This window comes from Uloborus diversus, chromosome 7 (genome assembly GCF_026930045.1).
Source record: "Uloborus diversus isolate 005 chromosome 7, Udiv.v.3.1, whole genome shotgun sequence".
NCBI lineage: Eukaryota > Metazoa > Arthropoda > Arachnida > Araneae > Uloboridae > Uloborus > Uloborus diversus.
The window spans coordinates 147,513,498-147,534,662 of NC_072737.1; the positions used below are offsets into that span (position 1 = coordinate 147,513,498).

At 34.1% G+C, this 21,165-nt stretch overlaps 1 protein-coding gene across 1 annotated transcript in view; it reads left to right on the forward strand.

The window, feature by feature from the left end:
- Window positions 1-13,684, forward strand: part of LOC129226938 (multidrug resistance-associated protein 1-like) — a 111,634-nt gene extending 97,950 nt beyond the window's left edge. Inside the window, exon 27 of the mRNA XM_054861566.1 lies at window positions 10,180-13,684. Coding sequence (XP_054717541.1) covers window positions 10,180-10,294 — 115 coding nt within the window. The 3' untranslated portion in view covers window positions 10,295-13,684. The remainder of the gene's footprint in view (window positions 1-10,179) is intronic.
- Window positions 13,685-21,165: the final 7,481 nt, after the last annotated feature.

Below are 21,165 nucleotides of genomic sequence, written 5' to 3' on the forward strand. Positions count from 1 at the left end.
ATCGATCTTTTTATCAATGTATAACATACATTTTTGAATATACTACACTAATTTAATCAATACAAAAGAATACGTACCCGACTAATATATTGAAAATACTGAACCGCAACTCATGAGTATAATTTAATAAGGATAATTTCACAACATCTTGATATTATAGTAAGACAAAAATTGATAATAAGACAAGCACTGGTTAATACAAATTAGTTACAGTAATAAGGAAATATTTTCAAACTGAATTAAACTAAAAATAAATTTACATCAAAAAAGAATCTAAGAAAAAATGTATCATAGCACTTACCGTCAGTTGAATGATGAGAAAAAGCTATGCTAATTATTTTTAAAGTACAAAATTAACTCTAACAATTATTTTTAAGAGTAAGAAATATGCGTTGTACTGTTAATTAATAATTAAACACAAATTGCAAGAAATAGAGGGACGACTTGTTGAGGGAAATTTGATAAGTAATCCCGAATACTGGTGTTGACAATTTGGATAAAAAGAAGTTTCTTTACTTTGTCCCCCAAGAAGGGCATTTCTCTTTTTTCAGACTATCCCACCAGTCAGAGAAACATCTCTTTCCGATGGAACAGAAGTTACCATCACTATCAAATACGTATAGGATTTTCCTTTAGTTTAAGAACTGGAGCCTTGAAATAGACTGCAAGTTCTGGCACCAGATTACCAGTATCAGGTTCTTCCAATAGCTTTGATCTCTTCTTCACTCTCTAGTTAATCTTCTACTATCTTGTAGTGATCTTCCCAAAAATCATTCTCTGCAATGAAAAATTGTGCTTATAAAACGGGTGCGAAAAAATGATTTTTTTTTTTTGGCAACTCCATAAGTAAAGTTAATTACCTAGTGAAAAAAATGGAGCAAATTCTATAATAATTTTCAATTAAAATGCAAAAACTTCAGCATCGAAAAACATCGAAACTAAAACATCGATAGTCTAAAAACATCGCAAGTAAAACATTGATGTTAAAAACATCGATGTTTTAACAAAAACAACTATGTTTCCAAAACATCGATATCGATGTCGCACCCCTAATATATATATAACTAGTGGTACCTGCACGGCTTTGCCCGTAATAGAAAAATTAAAAGGTCTTTTGGTTCGCCTGTATATTTACAAATAATGTGTGGTGAATTTTCTCGCCAATTGGCATGTACCACTGCCGTCTCGAGTCAAGGCCGCACGGCTGGTCTGTGACGTCATCACCAAGGGGCGAACGATAGTCAACTCGCGAGAAGTATTGAGCGCTAGATGTAACTTTTCTACATAACTTCACTGTTTTGTTTTCTTTCTTAAATTATATAAAACTATTCTTAAATTAATTTTGGAAATATTTCAATGTTAAATGTTTTCAAAAAAAAATATTGTGGTAGAAGTAAAAATAATTCAAACATTTTGATGCTTATTAGTTGTACAAGTATTTCCCTTTAACTCTTTAAATAATGTTATAAAATATTTTAAATGATACAACATCAAACTTTTGTTTTCATGAATCTTTCTTAATAATTAGAAGACAGTGGAATGAAAGATTCAAAGCTTCTTGATTTAAAGTGCAAAATCATTCTGATTTTTCTTCGTGTGAATATGCTAGATACCTTTTGTAGGTTAAAATAAAAACAAAAATTCAAGACTACATTTTTATTTCGTACAAAACATCAGTAATACATAACCATTTGTGAAAAAAAAAAAGAATTATTTGACACATTGTTTTTAAAAATATTTAAATATTTTAACTCCAGATATGTTTGATTTGTTATTGTTCTTCCCTTGAACAAAAAATTATTCTTTTCAATTAAAACATTTTAAAACAACATAATAAAAATTTCAAATGTCCATGAGCATGGATGTCCCCAGCAGAACAGTTTTGAAGTACTAGAATGATATTTAAGAATAAAAAGGTGTCAGTTTGTATTTAAATGAAATCAGAGATTATTTACCACAAAAGCTTATTTTTAAAAATAAAATTATTTTTAGCAAAGGAACTAAAGTTTGTCCCCTAGATTTAATTTTGAAAGCAATTTCATGCTTTAACAGCTGGTTATTATTCCTAAATTTATTTTACAAACAATAACAAAAATTACATCAATTCTATGTCATTATAATGGATTATAATTTTCATGATAAATTTGTAATTAAAATTTTTAAGTCTACTGATTTGCATATAACTATGGTATCTTTAAATGCCGTAGAAAAGAATTTTGTGTTGCATTATTTGTATGGTTTTTAATTTCATTTAAGCTCATATTCGTCACCAGCATGGAATTTTCCTATGTAATAAACATGAATAACAATTTTCATTATAATTTTGTAATTAAAATTTTTTACTTTATTGATTTGCATGTAACTTTGGTATGTTCAAATACCGTTGAAAGAAATTTTCTGTGCAAATACTTTGTGGTCTTTAATTTCATTTAGGTTCCAATTTAATTAGCATGGATTTTCCTGTCCATGCCAACAGGGGCGCCGACTTGCAAAAATTATTGGGGAGGGGGCCGGACATCAATAGAGGTTTAGGGGTTTATGTAATCCCTCGGAGGTCCCCCCACCCCAAATAAAGATCTGATTTTTGTACATTGAAAATGCCATATTTTCTGGTGTGTATAATTTCAACAAACAAACAGTATGTGACACCGTGTTTTCGAAGTAAAAAAATATAAAAATTGGTTTACAAATTTTCTGGTTCAACTTTTAAATCATATCACTTGTCTTAGTAAGAGATTTTTTTGTGCTATTTTATGGGGAGCCGTGCAGTGCCGTAGCTAGGCGTTGATATTATAAGGTAGGAAGGACACCAGACTTGAATGGAAGGAGACGCCGACATTTGAAATAATGGGTGGGGTGGGGGGTAAACCGGGGGAAATTTTCTAAATTTGAGAAGAAAAATAGTGAGTTTTAAAGTTTTTTTAAGCATTTTAAAATCATATAATCAACATAAGAACCCCGAAAACTCGACAAGCCTGGCACATATTTTTTGGCTTTGAAAAAATAAATATAAACTCGCAGAGTATTTTCGTAAAAAGGTAATTTAATGTACGCATGTTTTTTTAAAGACCAGTTGTTTTTTCATTAGTTATACCGGCTAATATATTCAAGCGTAAACGCAGTCTCCCAATGTCTAGGTTATTTTTGAAAACTCAGTCAATTTTTCAAAATTTGTTTCACCTTTGTTTCATAAAAGCAAGCACTCTTGTTCAACTGCAATGATCTGTGTGATGTAAACCGCCCAATAATGCAAGATTGCACAGGTTCACAAACCTCAATATAAAGTGCCTTGTAGTCCTCCTTTGGGATTTTGAAAGCGTGTTCTGAGATGGCTTCGTTGCTTTCATACTTCTTTGGCATACGTCGGTACCGAGGAAGCGAAGGATCATCATTTTGTGAAGGTTTTTCTTTTAAACACAATTCCCAAAAGTATTCAAAACTATCACGCCTCCCATTTAATATACAAATCAAACCCTCATATATTTTTTCCAGACAGGGGTGCCCATCCCCCCCAAGCTCAATGGGGCAAATTCCCCCCCAAAAAATTTCTCGCTTTCGAATTGGGTTACACATAACAGTTTTTAGAATGTTTAATTTCCAGTCAAATTCACGAGGGGGGGGGGTAGCGCTAAAAATACTATTCGAACTGAAATGCTGTTGAATTGTTGACCCGCCTTGCCTTTCCTAATTTTAAAACGTGGACCTTGAGTAAACAAGTTTTGGGTACCCGTGAATTTTGCTACACCTTTTTTTCCCCCCAAACGTATGAATAATTACAGAGACAACTTTCTGGCTTGGGAGGGAGTCATTACTAGATGTATACAACATGAACCGTGAAACGGAAATTATTGTCAATTAGATAGGGGAGTTTCTCCCCCGGAAAATTTTTGAAATTGTATTTTTAAAACCACAGTTTTACACGATCACTAGTGATGTTAGGAGAATGAAAGGTTTGGTGGCCGCTTCCCGGAAATTATTCAATATTGAAACGTTAAAAGCGCAATTGTAAATTGTCTACCGTTGTGTTAAGGAGGGCTTTCCTTTGTTTTCAAAATTGTAGTTCTAAAAACGCAGTTTTAGATTATCTGTGGTAATGTTAAGGAAAGAAGAGATCCTAGGGCTAGCCCCTGGAAAAATTTCAAAATTAAAGTCTTAAAAATGCTATATATGGTTGGGGGACAAGCAGTTTTCTGAAATTGAAGTTCTAAAATCGCAATTGTAGCCGATCTTGACGTTAAGAAAAAGAATTTTCTAAAGCTCTCCCGGAATTTTCTCTATTGAAGCCCTAAAAACCAAATTTAAGACGACTTTTTAATAATGTTGACGAAAGTGAGGAAGAGGGGTGCTCAATTTAAAGTTTCGAACAGGTAGCTTTAGAAACGCAGTTTTGATATATCTTGATAATGTTAGTGGAAGGTGAATTTCGATGCCATTCCCCCGGCAATTTTTCGAAATCGATACTCCAAAAACGTAATTCTAGGCTTGTCTTTGATTGTGTTAAGGAAAAGGGGGAATCAGGGTCTTTCTTCTATAAATGTTTCGAAACTGCATTACTAAAACGCAGTTTTAGATGAATCTTGACGATAAAGAGGGTGTCATTCTGGCGTTACAGTGGGGGCGCTGTCCTGGAAGTTTTCCAAAATTGAAGTCGCATAGCCAAAAAAAGATGAATCACACACACCATAACAGATATTTTTCGGAAATCCTCAAAAAGGGATTCAGCTACTCTGCACACATCGAAAATCAGAACTCGAGAATTTTATCGAATCAAATATCCTTCTATACATATCAGATTTGGAAGAAAGTAAATAAGATTTACGAAAAATAATTTAAACACCTAAAGAACAGACTGTTCTACTTCCATCAGCAAAAACCAACATCAGTGAAAGTTTTAATAAAAATCATCTAATGATAAATTGAAACAATCAGTTTAAAAATGGTAGAGAAGATGGGAGTAAAGTAAAATGAAAAATTCTTCATAAGCTTAAGCTAGTTAATGGAGAACATATATTAACTGTCGATTGGAGGGATAAATAATATGTTATTGGAGAGACTTCAAAACTAGTTCTCAACGATTGTCAAGGTGCAAATGAATCAATGAAAGACTGGAGCATAATGGTCAGAATTATTACAAACAATAAAACATTTTTGACCTCTCTCCCTCTCATCACTGTCACACGTATTCATCATGCAGAATTGTGCTACTTCCAGAAAATTTATAAGATATTAAAAAGAAATCAAATCTTCTGATCCAGCTTTGAAATGGACACCAATTCCATGCCGTCTGTGATGCTTCTTTCATTGAAAAAGAGACACAATCATGAAATTTTGGAAAGCGTACCAGGGCCGTTGCTATTTCAAAAAACTTGGGGGGGGGGGGGTACGCTTTTGGGGGTCCCTTTTTTCAAACGCAAGTTCGAATGTGCAGAGAGAGAGAGAGAAAAGATTTGACTTCTGGTTTAGCAGGGATAGTCATATTACTAGACCTTAGTACTAGTAATATAAATCCTATTGATATTTGCAATTTGAAACAATTATCAATAGAAATGCGATATTCCTATCGCAATTTGAAGATATAAAAACGCAGTTTTAAACTATATTTTAAATTTGGGAGGAATGGGAGAGGAGTTCCAGGATAGCCTCTCCCGATAATTGTTCCAAATTTAAGTTCCCAATACAATCGTGCGTTATATTTAATTATGTTTAGAAGAGGGGGTCTAGGGGCTCTCTCTCGAGAATTTGAAATTGAATGTTGAGGGAGGAAGAGACTCAGGGTCATCGTTATATGATTTTTCAAAATGCAAACTTCAAGAGCACGCATTCCCATTTGTGAATTATTTCTGATTTTGACATGTAAAGGGGGGTCCGGGGGTTCTCCCCCGAGAAAAATTTGAAAATTATAGATCGAAAAATGCAATTTTAGACGATCTATGGTGATATTGAGGGGGATGAGAGATGCGGCTTCCCACCCCATCGAAACTTTTTAAATTTTGAAGTCTTAAAAACGCGATTGTAGACTTTTTTTATTAAAATTTAGTGCACCGTCAGTTTCTTGAAATCAAAACTCCGAAAACGTAATTTAAGCCAACCTTCGATGAAGGGGGGGGGGGAGAGTTTTGAAGGGGTTCACGACCAGAATTGTTTCGTAATTGAAGCACTAAAAGCGAAATTTAAGACATTTTTCGATGATGTTGGAGAGAGAGAGAAAGAGAGGTATTCTCTCAAAAAAAATTTCGATCCGTAGAAACTGCAGTTGAAGATTTTTGTTAATGTTAATGGGTGGAGAGATTCGGAATCCTCCCCTGACAAATTTTCAAATTTGAAAATCAATTAAAACAATCGTAGACGATTTGTTAATACTGTTAGAGGGGTAGAAGGTTTTGGAGATCTGTCCCCCGAAAGATTTTCTAAATTGAATCCTTAACAATGAAATTTTTGAGGATCTTCCGTAATATTTGGAAAACGACAGTTTTAGTACAGCTCAGACAGTTTTTTTTTAAATTAAAGTTCAAAAGATGAAATTATTCGACCTTGAATGAGGATGAATGATTAATTGAGAGGGCGTTTCTCGGAGGTTACGTTGGGAGCACTCTCATGGTTTTTTGAAATTGCAGTTCTAAATACTCAGGTGTAGTCCATCTTTAATAACGTTCGGCTAAAAGATGGGGTTTGAAAACATTTTTCCGGAATTTTTTCAAAACCTAAATTTTAAAAACTCAATTCCAGGCCAGCTTTGGGGACGTAAAAAGAAGGGTTTGGAGTTCCCCATTCTTCCTTACAGTTTGGCTACGTCCCTTCTATCTTCATTGTCAATTTTAGTTACTGATAAACATATTGTGGTAATATTTTCTTCCAATTTTCCTTTGCCAAACACGATTATTTGCTTGGATTTTCCATAATAAAACTTTCAATTTCCCCCCTAATATTTTTGCTTTCTTGCAATAAAAGCGTTTGCGGCCTTGGAAAAAGGACTTTTAACGTTTTGAAAAGATGTGGTAATTTTCTGCGATACCTTAAGTCTCTATTCCACTTCATTTTATTTTAAATATGCCTCCTGCATCTCTTGATTAAGCTGTGATTTACTTACGATTTTTACATTCAAAAATTTAGAACTTTTGGTGTGAGTATTCATTACATTACATTGAATCTCTCTTTGCATTTAACTGTTACTTTTTTTTTCTCTTTATTTCAAATTTATTTCGGCGACCCATACATTTTTCTCCACTTAGCAATGATCTTCAGTACAATATTTTTCATAAAAAAAAAAGAAAGAAAAAAAACCGCATAGGAATGTTTTGGCGAACCCTATCCTATGGGCTGTTCTAATGAAGCTGTCCTATTTATTTATGTTTTTTTTATTTTTTTTTAACTGAAGAGTCATGAAGCACAGTTTTGTATAACCAGGACCGCCGAGAGACAAGGCGTGCACCATGTTAGTTTTGCCGCCTTTCCTCCCTCCCATTATGCTAACTTTACTCTATGCACAATGATTTAATTTGAGCCGAGCCCATAGTTTCCGACTAGGCAGACATACCCATTCTGCGGCCTAGTGAAGAGTGTACTATACTGAATATTTTTTTTTGGTTAATAGAAATGTTTGAAGCGTACATTTTGACGACTCTTAATAAAAGAGAATCATGGATCAATTGTATTTTAAGATTACATTTTCAATTCAAATTTTACTAAAAAATACTTTTTGTCACTATTGTTTCAATTGTTCATTTATAATTACTATTTTATTTTTTTAAAACAACAAAGAGTTTCCCTTTCTCTTCGTTCGTTTACATCGCTTAAATGAAATTGGTGTCTGAAAAACTGGGAGGTGTAGCACCCCCCTCTTGGCGACGGCCCTGAAGAGTACGTGAAAAAAGTGTTATTAATGCATCTATTTCTTGCTGAATAAGTTTAAATATTTTTTCTTTCCAAAATTCAAAAATTTCATGTTCTAAAGAAAAAAAAAGTTTTGGAAAAAAAATCCCCCCCAAAAATTTTGATGGCGCAACTTGCGCCATAATCCCCCCTTGTGGGCACCCCTGTTTCCAGATCAGCAACACTTAGATGAGCTCGCCACGGCGCTGCACACTGGCAACAGATTTGACCCGTAAGTTCGCGCACTAGGACAAATTCTAAGTATGTTTGCAGCACTATGACACCATTATTATTCACACTATCTGCTTACCACTTAACCTGCCGTAACAATTATTTGTTTTAACTCATTACTGAATGTATTTTACAAGGTAAACTATCTTCAAACAAGGAAAATAAACGATAAATTTATGAGTTTAGAAAACATAATATAACTAATACTTTTCTTGATTTATTGGGGGGCTCTGCCCCCTCAAAAATATTTTTGAGGGGGCTCGGGCCCCCTCAGGCCCCATGGAGTCGGCGCCACTGCATGCCAATGATAAATGACTCACAAAAAAACTAATGTCTTTTTTTTTTGAGTGAAAATTTAATATTTAGCTCTGCTTGCAACAAATAAAATTTTAATACACTTTATTAGCAAATCCTTTTTTCCTAACTTTTACTAAAAATAATATTTTAAGATTTTATTTCTAAAAAAGTCTTATTTTCAAAATCACTCATATATTACACATAGTATGCAACAAAATTTACTTACTCGAGAGTTTTTAGTTGGCGTAAAATTCTCCCTTGATATTTTATTAATCCAAATTGATTTTTTGCGTTTCATCAACTGGAAATTTGAAGACTGTAACTTTTGTATTTGCGTCATAATTTCCTTGACAGAGTGGAACACTGCATTTGCTAGGCATATCCTAATTGAGAAAAACAACCACTACAATTAGAGAAGTTATGTCATAAAGAAATCAATACTATTTTAAATTTAAAGGGAAAAAAAGAAATTTATTTGTATAAGCATGCAATATATTTTAAGGGACAGTAAAGTGTAGAATTTCCTCTCAAAAATATGCAATACCCTTTAAAGGCGACAAAATCTCAAACTAATTTAAACTGGATTAAAGTTAAATAAATCGAAGTACAAGAATGTAAGGAAATTTCGTGGTAAGAAATATTTTTCACGCTGTAAAGCAAAACATTTGCAAAGTCATACAAACTATTTTTACACGATGCAAAGGTAATGATACAATATATTCCTGAAATTTTACTAGCAGTAACTAAATAAAATGTATTCTCAAAGAAGTATAGTACTTTAAAAACATAGCGTTGCTATCGTTTAAATACATACAGACGTTACGATTCGCGTTAGGGTTAGCTGTTACGGCATTTGGCTCGGGAAAACATGCCTATAAATCAAATTCAGAACATTCCCTTCACATTTCTTTTACTATCTTTTAAATCTGCAATAAGAATACAGAAAGATATGTTGATTCTTACCTATTGAGTTCCTTTACTATCACAGCATCGAGTTGGTTCACACTGCCGGTCCAACAGCCTACAAAACAACGTGCACTGGAAGATATTTGCTTCGGGTCGTGAACCGCGAATGGAAAAAACTCGCCCCCTCCTGATGACGTAGTCGCCCCTTCCGCTTTCAGAAGCGTGGCCTTGAGTCGAGACGGCAGTGCATGTACCCATGTTATGGTTCCAGGTTATCATAATTTCGTATTTCGCCAATTGGCTTGTGCCCATGTTACGGTTCCACATTATAGTAATTTCGTAATTTGCTCATCCATCTTATGATATTTTGTTCTTAAAATTGAAATAGAAAAAGAACCACATCGAATTTTCGAAAAATCGCTTCGAGGTGCAAACCCCCATGCTACAAACTAACTTTGTGCCAAATTTCATGAAAATCGGCGAAGCGATCTAGGCGCTATGTGCATCACAGAGATCCTGACAGGCAGAGATCCGGACAGAGAGAGAGATCCTGACAGAAAGACTTTCAGCTTTATTATTAGTAAAGATAGCCGATGATCGAGTAACGCGTATGTTTCAACTAAGAAACTATAAACTATATGCATTAGCTTAGCTATTGCACATAAACAAGAAGTACACAAAAAATAAATATAATACATAGCTTATGCATTATATTTATTTTTTGTGTATTTCTCTTGCTTTTGTGTGTAATATTTTGAAAGAATTCATTTAGATAATTCTTCAAAGTTTTGTTTTTCACTTGTGAGATTTTTATTTTCTATACAAAGTTTATTTTGCCAGTATACTGATATTTGTTTCTTTATTTTACATTTTCAGAGTTATTGTTTTGAGCAAAGGAGAAATTGCCGAAATGGATTCCCCAGATAATTTACTGAAAAATGAAAAGTCAATATTTTACTCAATGGCGAAAGATGCAGGACTTATATCATAAGTCTAAATTGGATGGAACTATACTTAAAGGGGGGTGGGGGATTTTTATCAGTATTGCAATTTTCTAAACAAGGAATCTTTCTTCATATTTTATATCTTTGACTTAAAATTTCAAACCAATTTTTAAAAGTATTGTTTTTTTTTTATATTTTTAGTTTTTATTGTGATATTTTTTGATTGTGTAGATTTATTGTTGATATTTTTTAATTTAAAATTTTTAAGCTTTATCAAAATTTATTTGTATTCTATGTGATTTAAAGCTTATAGAAATTTTTCAATGTGTTGGCAGTTTTTAAAAATGGTGATATGCTAGAATATATGAACAAAATTGAACAATAGCAGCACCAGTTTTGTCAGTACACTTACAATTAAGTAAATCATGCCAACATAGTTTCAATTATTTACCATATTTTGTTACCAATAACAAGAAAAGAAAATACGAGGGTTGTTTTTTTTTTTTTTTTCAAGCTCCATTTGGCTATTAAAAATGTACAAAAAAGATTTTATTATCAAAAGTAAGGTACAATGCATATTATTTCTCCACATAATCACCTTCAGGATTTAGGCATTTGTCGTACCTGTGCACAATCTTTTCTATACCCTCCTCATAGAACGTTGCCGCCAATGATTGAAAGTGATTTTTGACGGTGTGTTTGGGACCCAGCGAGCACTAGTGTTTTCTGTAATGCAACAGTTCTATAGCTATAAAATGTAGGGACGATCTTGAAACTCCTGGAAATTGCATCGATGATTCACTTATCATGAATCTTCGATTTTCCTTAACCGCTTTGTCGACTTGTTGAACAAGGTCTTCTGTAGCCACAGACTTGCATTCCAGACCCTCTTCATCATGCACATTAGTTCTGCCCTCTTTAGACTTTCGGCACTACTTACGAACAACACCAGCACTCATTAAGTTCTCTCCATATACACGACTTATTCGTCGATGAATTTCCGCTGCCCTGTTACCCTCTGCTTGCAAGAAACGAATAACACTTCTCAATTCACATTTGGCGGGAGAATTGATAGAGACAGCCATGTTTTCGTGTCTGTAGCTCAACAGGAAATGGCAGGACACGACAGTAACTGAGTGTTTGAACAAGGGTATGTGCAGTACGCTAACCAGTCACCTGCTGGCCACCTGGCTTTCCTACTGTGAAAACGGAGCTTGAAAAAAAAAAACTATGTTCATTTGAAATATCCAAGCTGGCAGCAGCTTATATGTATATATCCTCATCACAGAGCAAGACATCTAAGCGAAGAAATAATAGCAAGGTATCGATCCTACTGTTGTGCTCTGAGGTGATTCTATGGTTACATATGCACGATAGCATTATCAATACGGGTATGTCTCTGGTACATGGTAAATATGTATCATAATCATGTTGTCATAATCTTTTGCATTATTACACTTGGTAACCATCAGAGAACAAAACTGGTCGTGGACTTTGGTAAAAAAGGCTCAAAATATCAAAAGTAAAGAATTAAAAAGTACTTTGCTATGTTAATTATAGGTAAGAAGTTATCGCAGTTTATAATCATTTCATGTGATATTTTAAAAATAGCATAAACTTTCATCAAACTTCAACAATTTTTTTTATTTATTATTATTTTTTTTCTGCATGTTAGTTTTGTATAATATACCATATATATACATACATAAACATTTCTTAAATTCTAAGAAAAGAAGAGTTCAAAAACAATATTCAAAATCCAAATCACATTGGTTAGTTGGGGTAGAAATTTATTGGCATGCAGTAGAATACACAAAGAGCACAAGAAAGTAAAGGACATTATCTTAGTGATTAGGTGGCTTAATTGATTTACAGCATTGAATTGTGTATGAAGAAAACAATTGTTAAACATCATAATTGGACAACATAAAGCGTTACAGTTGTCACTCATCAATTCTGATGCAAGCTTCACATTTAAGGCTGAGTTTCCAACAAATAAAGTGTGGGTACCCAATACTCTTCAGAACTTACTGTCAACACAAATAGTCCAAATTTTGACTAATATGTAAAAATGAGTATGAAATCGAAAACAGGAGATGCACTCCCACGCCATATCTGCCAACGATCCTGATTTGTTTAGTTTCTCCCGAGCTCCCTAGTGCAGTAAATATCTCCCGAATGTTCATTGAAACAACGAAATTCCCTAGAAAGGGGATTTTTCAGTGATTAGGATTTCGGGGAAAATCCGTACAGTTTGATGATTACAATGGCAAATCTGAAACCTTTTCATACATGAGTTTGAAAATTGTATATGTCCTATCCTTTTTGAAACATGTGTGTTTTATTTTCTTCCATTTTCAAATTTTTATTTTTTTAGAAAAAAAGTGGTAAAAGATTTTTTTTTTTCTGAATTTCCTAAATTTCTACCTGCTTCAAGGAATGTTTATTATCACTTACAAGAGAAAGCAACAAACTTATGCCTGTTTAGAAACTTTTACTTAACTCTTCCCTAATTCTTGGTAACCTGATTCTGAGAGATGCTGTGATACATGATACATATGCAACTGGCAATGTATAAAATTCGCCTTATGCATTCTATTGAGTGCAAGTGTTATCACATTGTCATTAACATCTATACCTGAAGTAGGTAAACATTATTAAAGTAAACTCCCGATTAATCCGCAACCACAGCATTTCACACATTCAAAAAAAATTTTTTTTTTTTTTTGTCGATGTTTAACTGAATGCAGACATTTTAACTTAACAAGTGCCAAATCAAACCTTCCATCGTCACCAAAACTTGACTTCTTGAAACTTGGTTTTTAAATTCATACCACTTACTACTTTAAAGCTACACTACATATGGATATCAAGATCTACACGACTTAGGTGCGTGTGAATGACCGGACCAGTCTTGTTAAAAAAAAATCCCCCTTCACTTCACCTGTGTGTTTTTGGTGAAACCTAGCTTGATCTGTTTCAGTTAATCTGTTTGCCCCATTTGCTTGCATATATGTGTAATCCAATTGCAATGCTGAGCGATCCTTTTTTAATCTTTAAATACATTTTTTATTCACTGTTGTTATTTTAGCTATAATTTAAATGCGTGCAAGTGTAGTTGATCTTTCTAAAGTTACTAGATACACTATTATCAATTTTTTTTAATATTTTATGGATTATCCTCAAAATCGGTTATCCGGGGTTACCAATGCCACCCAATTCCATGGAAAATCAGGAGTTTAACGTGCTACTTAAATTATGTTTAAGGTACTACTTAGTACTTTTTAGTCACATCAAAACAATGTGTGCCATGCTTATAAAATATTTTAAATTTGTTATTATTATCGAAAATCTTCTAAACGTATTGTTATTACTTTCATACCTTTAGTTTGTGAATCATCTATTTTGTATGTTGAAAATAAATTTTTACAATTGAATTGAACACCAAAAGGTCTCTTTTTTTTTTTCTTCAAAAGTCTTATTTAGAAAATGAAATGTTTTCCACTAATGATTTTCAATAAAATTGTTTTAACACACACACACACACACACAAAAAAAAAAAAAAAAAAAAAACTTTTCTTGAATATTTCTTTGCATTTTATTTATTTTGTCAAAAATTCCTTTTTCATCAAAAAATGAAACCGAAAAGAGTAATTGAAGTATCTTGCTGGTTTGATTTGATTGTTGTGTCGTCTTAATTCAAAACACGCTCCCTAAAACAGTGCCCAACCTTTTTTCATTAGCAGGAAGTTTTCCTTTGTTTCTTAAAAACTAGTTTCTGACTATTCGGCTCCAAATTTGCAATTATCTTTCCACTGTCAATACCGAATGGAGACTAGGTTATTTTGGAAGACTCCAGAACATAGTTTTTGATTAGCAACATTGAAAATAACGGTGAGTCACGTGTATCCAAAATGATCCACACTGTAAAATAGCAATTTTATCAAAAAAAGAAGAAAAATCTATTAAAGAATCTTATTTAAGTTCAGATTTATTTTAATCCCCCACAAATGCATGTTAATATATATTAACCAAAACCACATTAATTTAAAGAGAAGAAAACCTTGAAGCATAAGGCAAAAATTCGAATGTATCACAAATAAAAGCTGAAGTTTAAAATTTCCGGGAATTAAGTGCAAATACACACGTTAAAATGTCAAATGAACAAATGGATTGAACGTAATGTAATACACTCTGTAACTACTCACAATAAACAAAAAATATAGTAGCTTAATAGCTTTTTAAAAAAAAATATCAACATTTTCCTAGAGTAGATTGGCGGTAATTAAAGTTTCTGATCATGGGGAATGGCACCATCTCCACAGTAAAGAGAAGAAAAACTACACCAAAGCTGTAAGTCTTTTTTTTCTTTTCTTTTTTTCAGTTGAATTAAGTCACTTATTGCTCAAAATTTAGAACATACTCGTTGACAGTTATGCAAAAATATGTAGGGGAAATTTGCTTGTTGTTGTTCTTTTTTTTTAAATATTGCATACATAATAATTAAAATTTTCAAAGAATTGCAACTTCCATGTAACCATATTAGAATCAGCTATATAAATAAGATTTATATGTTTTTAAATATGTATACTTGAATGTTCTCATTCAATGAAATTTTAGCATAAAATATTACTTTAATAGATTTATTCTGTTTTTGATATTTTCTCACAAAATACAATTTTACTAAAAATGTAGTTTTTGACACAAGGATTTTGAACAAGATGGGTAAAAACTACCGTTACCTTGCCAACACTTTTATGGGCACATTAGCTTAAAAGAATGTTAAATATTTTAATTAATGGCAAAAAGATACCTACAAGGATGTGCTAGGAAAGGAATTCAGGGACGTAGGTAAATCTCTATATTTTAGTTGTTTTAGAAAAAAAACTGTGGAAGTCCCCCCCCCCCTTCCAAGCATGTATAAATCATATATGTAGTAAGAGGTTAGTTAAAAAATCAACCGCCCTCTCCTTGAAAACTTTCTGGATCCGTCCTTGTATATAAAAACTTATGATGCTTGCAAAAAATGTGTTGGATGTATTCTTGAAAGAATATTTTAAAAACCACTGATGTTCCTAGAATATTTATTACAAACTTGATGTTGATAATACGAGGTAAACCTGCCCATTAAGGTTCACTTGTTATGGGCCGACTATAACTCGTCATTTATCCAATTTCCCTTAATAATTGTATTTAAAACTAAAGAATAAACTTTTAAAAAGTTGCCGTTCTAATCTAATAATAGGTGGGGGGAAATGACCATACCACACTGTGTATTTACAACTATTATTTGCTTTCACTTCACCGTTTTAATGACTTGCGTGAAACCCTCCGTTTCACTATAATCGAGTTCAAATACACGTTATGCGTTTTTTTCTTTCCTCTCCAAAATTAGCGTATTAAAAAGTAGGTAAATGAAATTTAATCTAGATATTCACAGTGAGGAATTTGTGATCTTCATGCTTTTGTACAATAAGTTACGTTTTTACAATCACGATTTTTGTAAAGGGTTCTTATTGCATTCGTTATTTTTGTAAAAAGTTCGTTCCGCTACTACTATTTTTGTCAACTGCATTCTGAATGTGAATGCCGATAAAATTTTGCTCTTTAATTTCTAGTAGCCTTATTCAGGGGCGGACTGGGTCCCTCGAGAGGGCGCAAACCTTGGAGGGGGGAGGTGGAAAAAGGGAAAAATAGGTGCAAAAAAAGAAAGAATATGAAAGAAAGGGAATTCAAAGCTAGGGGAAATCCACCAAAAATCGGCGCATCGGCCCGCGGGTCAGTCCGCCCCTGGCCTTATTTTATTTTTTGAAAAGACCTCGTGAAGAAACCTCGTGTTTTGAAAAGATCGTGAGTGCGGCATTTCTAGTGTTTTTCTGCAGTCAGCCTCTATCTGTTGTCTTTAATTAGCAGTCAGAATCAGAATATAAAAGTACATTTGAATGTGTCAGTCTTAGAGCAGGAATTGAGCAAGTCTAATCATTGGCTTAGTAAAAGCTGACCCAAAGACCCCAAGTCGCGTGACTCAACAACGACGAATGGTTGCCACGTTTTGCGTGAAACAAGCGAAAGAAACCTCATTTCTTCCAATGCTTTGCTTTAAAATCTGTCACGTGACATGGGGTCTTGATTTCACGAATGAAAGTTTTCCCTCCCTCCATTTTATCTCTTCTCAATGGTGTCAGTACTTGTTCCTTTTGTGTCATGTAACAGGGCTAGGGCTGGATTTAAGTCTGGAAAACATTTTTTTCAGGTATTTTTCAAGGGAATATTTTTGGAAAAATTGCCCCTCGCATATAGATCTAGCTCCGCGTTTACATAGTGCGCAGCTAATCAGTGGCGAATCTAGACGATCCTTTTGGGAGGAGAATGAGTAATGCATTTTACAGGGGGCGATAAAGAAAATTAAATTTAAAGAGAGTTTAAGAACTGAAGTATGGTGGTTTTTTTCTTCAGAGTTTCAATGAAAGTTAAAAGTGTTTCGAGTACCACAAGAACAAAAAATTGCAGCAAAAAAGAGAAAGAATTTCTACTAATATTCTGGATCTGTTATTCAAATTAAACTCCTCTACTTTTGATTCGTTTGAGGTCTCGTGAACTATTTTCTGTAGCCATTTAGGTCCTCAACTGTACTTTTCTCTTTATAAAAGAAAGGGTGGAGTAAAAAGATGGCATCTCTTTTTACCAGTTTTCCCGAACACAATGAAATACAAAATTGCATTTGTAATAAAATTTGAAGATAGTTGTGGATTTTTTGTTGATTGAACTGTTTAAATATTCGCGCATAAGTAGGGGTGTGTTGCTGGCTCTCCCCCGAAAATGTCTGTTAGGAACGCATTTTTAGACGCTCTTTGGTGTTTAAAAGGAGGTTAGAAGCTCCCTCTCCGGAATTTTTTTAAAATTTACGAATATATTTCCGAAAACACAATTGTTTGCCATCTTTGGTAGCTTAAAAGGAAAGGATGAAATCCAGGAATTCTCCCCGATGGTTTCTTGATATTAGCAAGGGCGCCCATATGCAAAATTTTAAGGGGGGGCTCAAAATTTTCCCCATGGTTTAGCAAAATATTTTCCCCCTGGAAACCGATTTCAGTACAGATTAGACACATTAAAATTTGATATTTTTAATAACTTATTCATTAATGGCTGAAAAAGAAATTTTTATACGTATTTGCAAAGAAAAAAAATCAAGGAATTGCACTAAAATCAAGGAATTTCTCATTTCAAAGGGGGGCTTGAGCCCAACCCCTTGCCCCCCTATATGGGCGCCCTTGGATATTAGAGCTCCAAAAACGCTATTTCAGAAATCTTTAATTTTGCTAAAAGCTATATATGGGGTTCGGGGGCTTTCCCACAGAAAATTTTTCGGAATTGAAGTCCTAAAAATGTAGTAGGCCACTTTTGATGACGTAGCAGAAGACATGGGGTTAAGAACTTTTCCCCAAAAATTTGTTTCTATGTAGAAGTTCCAAAAACGCTGTTTTTAGACGCTCATTGAATGATGCTAAAAGATAAGGAAAAAAGGATATGGGGGCTACACTTGGGAAATTTTTCGAATTTGAAGTCCTGAAAACGTAGTCGTAGCCCACCCTTTATGACTTGGTAGAAGAACAGGGTTCGGAACTTTCCACCGAAAATTGTTCGACATTTGAAGCCTTGAAAATGGGATAGACGACCATCTTTGGGTAGCGTTAAGCAGTGGCGGCGCCAGGCGTCGGCAACTGCCGACGGCCTCGCGCAGACAGGTCATCGCAAAATGCTCAGAAGTATATTTTTGGAAGTTTTAAGATATTTCCATGTTTTTGATTGAAGCTCTTATTAAATACAACAGACGCAAAAGTAATCAAAATAATGTGTGCAGGGGAGATTGCACAGAGCCCAGCCTTAGCAAATGTTTGGCCCAATTCTGTCGGGGCCTGAGTTAAAAATATTCAATGTCAACAGCTTGTTCCTCAGCTAACTCTATCCCCCCCCCCCCTCTTTTTGCTTCTCTTTTCAGTTCTTTTCTCTTGTTTCCTAAGTTCATCTAAAAGTAAGAAAATATTCAAAATGCTGCTCCTCCGAACTCCCCCCCCCTCTCCACACGCACACCCACCCACACACCGAAAGCATTATGAAACAACTGAAAATTTTTGTTCAGATCTTAAATTTCGCGATATTTCCAGCTTAAAGCCCCCAAATACTCAACAACATCGAAAATCGCTTAAAATTGCGGTTTTTTTAGCTTGAATTTCAAAAATTACCGAGCCTAATGTTACAAAAAATGGCCCTACAGTCGCATTTTTAAGGCTTGAGTTTCAGAAAATATTCGGGCAAGAGTCCCCATACCGTCTTTCTTTTATATCATAAGCAATTAGGCTTTTTAAACTATATTAACAAAAAGTTTAAGTGGAATGGCTCCTGAATATAAAATATTGCTTAAGTTTTTAGTACCATAATTTTCAAAATTTTTCGAGAGAAGAACTCTTTTCCTTCCCGTAAAATCTTCAAATTTATCTAAAGTTCCGTTTTTGAAACTTCTATTTCGAGAATTTGCAGGGGATTGATTTTGACCTTTTTTTTTCTTAAGAATCGATTTGGGACAGTCTTTGACCCTAAAATCAATAAATACGGCCTGTAAATTGCGTTTTTAAGGCTTCAATTTCTAGAGATTTCCACTGAGACCCCCCTGTACCTTTTTTCCCTTAACATCAGCAAAGAAAGCCTAAAATGGCGTTTTTAAGCTATAAGTTTCAAAATTTTTCCGGGGCAGAACCCCCGACCACCCTTTCTATCAGGTAATTTTTTTCTCCGTCAATGTGCCGCCTCCTCCCACCACCACCGAAAAAACTTCTTTTTAACTGCGCTACTAATCACGAAATGTTTTTGTCCTAGCAATTAAGTGAGTTGGGAACCCTAAGTGCCAATAGTTAGTACAAAAATTAATTCCATGAAATCAATTATTTGTCTGAGAATATTTTATGATTAAAAGGGCCTCACAAAACTGGATAGCTGACGTCTACTTTTGCTCTCACGCCGCCACTGGCGTTAAGAGGAGGAGGGTCTGGAACTGACGTTCAACTTTTGGAAGCTTCAAAAAACGCAATGTTAGAGGATCTTCATGAATGTAAGGGGAAGGGCTCGGACTGGGGGCTTTCCTACGGAAATATGTTTATGTTAAAGTTCCTAAAACATAGATTAAGATTTTTTCGTGATGTTACAAAGAGGTGAGGTTTTGTACTCTGCTTGCGAAAATTTTTGGGAACTAGAGTCTTAAAAATGTAATTGTAGGATGACTTTGGTAACATTGGGTGAAAGGATGGAATTCAAGGAAACTTTCCCGGTGAGTTTTTTGAAATTAAAGCTCCAAAAATTCAAAAATTTTTTAAATTTTCGATGACATTGGAGAGAGGGGATTCAGAGACTCTCCCCTGGAAATCTTTTGGAATTAAAGTCGTAAAAATAGCAATTGTAGGCGTTTTTTGTGATGTGTTGGGGGAGTATAGGGAAGAGTTTTGGTAGTCTTCTCCTCAAAAATTTTCGAACTGACAAACCTTTTCATTTTTTTTAGGGGGGGAGGGGCAATTGCCCTAATCACCCTTCCCCTCCTCCTCTCATGTGGATCCGCCACTGCAGCTTATACATGTTTATTTATAGAAGTGTCATTTCATTATTACGACACAAATGTTTTTTTTTTTTCGTATAAAAATGGGAGAATATTTTAGAAAAGATTTTCAACATCTTACAACTAATAATCAAACTATTTTGGGGACGATTTTTCCCATTACAGGCTTCTAAAGTAATTTTTTGTATCGGAACTCAGTGGTAGCCCTGTAACTGTCTCAAATTGCCAGCCGTTTCCCTTTTTTAGTTTTTAAGCCCCCCCCTGCCGCAAGAATATCTAGGATTTTTTGAATTGCAACGTTTTTATGGCTGGGTAGATTTTTTTTTTTTTTTTTTTTTTGCAAAATTTTAAGTGTAGCGTTACATGTGTAACTCAGAAAATTCGTATATAAGCTGCACACCCATCCTACTTTATTACTAGCAGTACCCGCACGGCATGTCCGTGCTACAAATTTAAAGAAGGCAAAAAAAAAAAAAAAAAAAAAAAAAAAAAAAAACATCATCGCTCCCCTCCTTCTGATGTGAAATGATAATTTTCCTTCAACTAAAATGCGTACACACCTTTTCAAAAAAAAAACCCTTAATAAAGTCCCTTTAGAATTTAAAACTATTTGGCGAAAACACATAAAAAGATTAACGGTAGCTTTAAAACTCAAAATAATCCTTCAACTGTATAGTTCAGTGCTTAACGCACCAAGCAACCACGCTACCGTAACCCTGCCCTTTTGCGATTGAAGCGGGTTTTTTTCTGCAATTTAAAATGTTTCACCAAACAAAGAATACTATAATGAAAACGTCGTTAAGAAAAATTACAATTGAATAATACGACAAATCAAATTATTTACTTAAATAAGTAGCTATCTTCAACTATAAAAACAAAAACAAACGTTAAAGAAATAAGAAAAACAAAACCCAATAGAAAAATCCTACAAAACCAAATTATGTTTCTGAATATCGGGGGAAAAAAACGCATTCAAAAAATCAGTGTGCTGGTCACAACAGTCCACCAAGAGCGTGGCCGCCCACGTCTCTGATTCGCGCGGCATGGTTCCCCGCAGCTCTCGACACTGTCGGCCAGCGCCCTCTCAGTGAGTTAACTTACCCCGCATTCTATTAGGAATTCATAGAACTAAACTTATCCCGCTATCTATTAGGAATTCATCGAACCAAACTTACCCCGCCATCTATTAGGAATTCATAGAACTAAACAATTAATTAAACATTTAACTTGCAATTACAGATATTTCAGTCAATCTGATTTAAGAAAAAAAATCTTACAGCCTTCCTCAATAAATGGACTGTTCAACACAAAAAT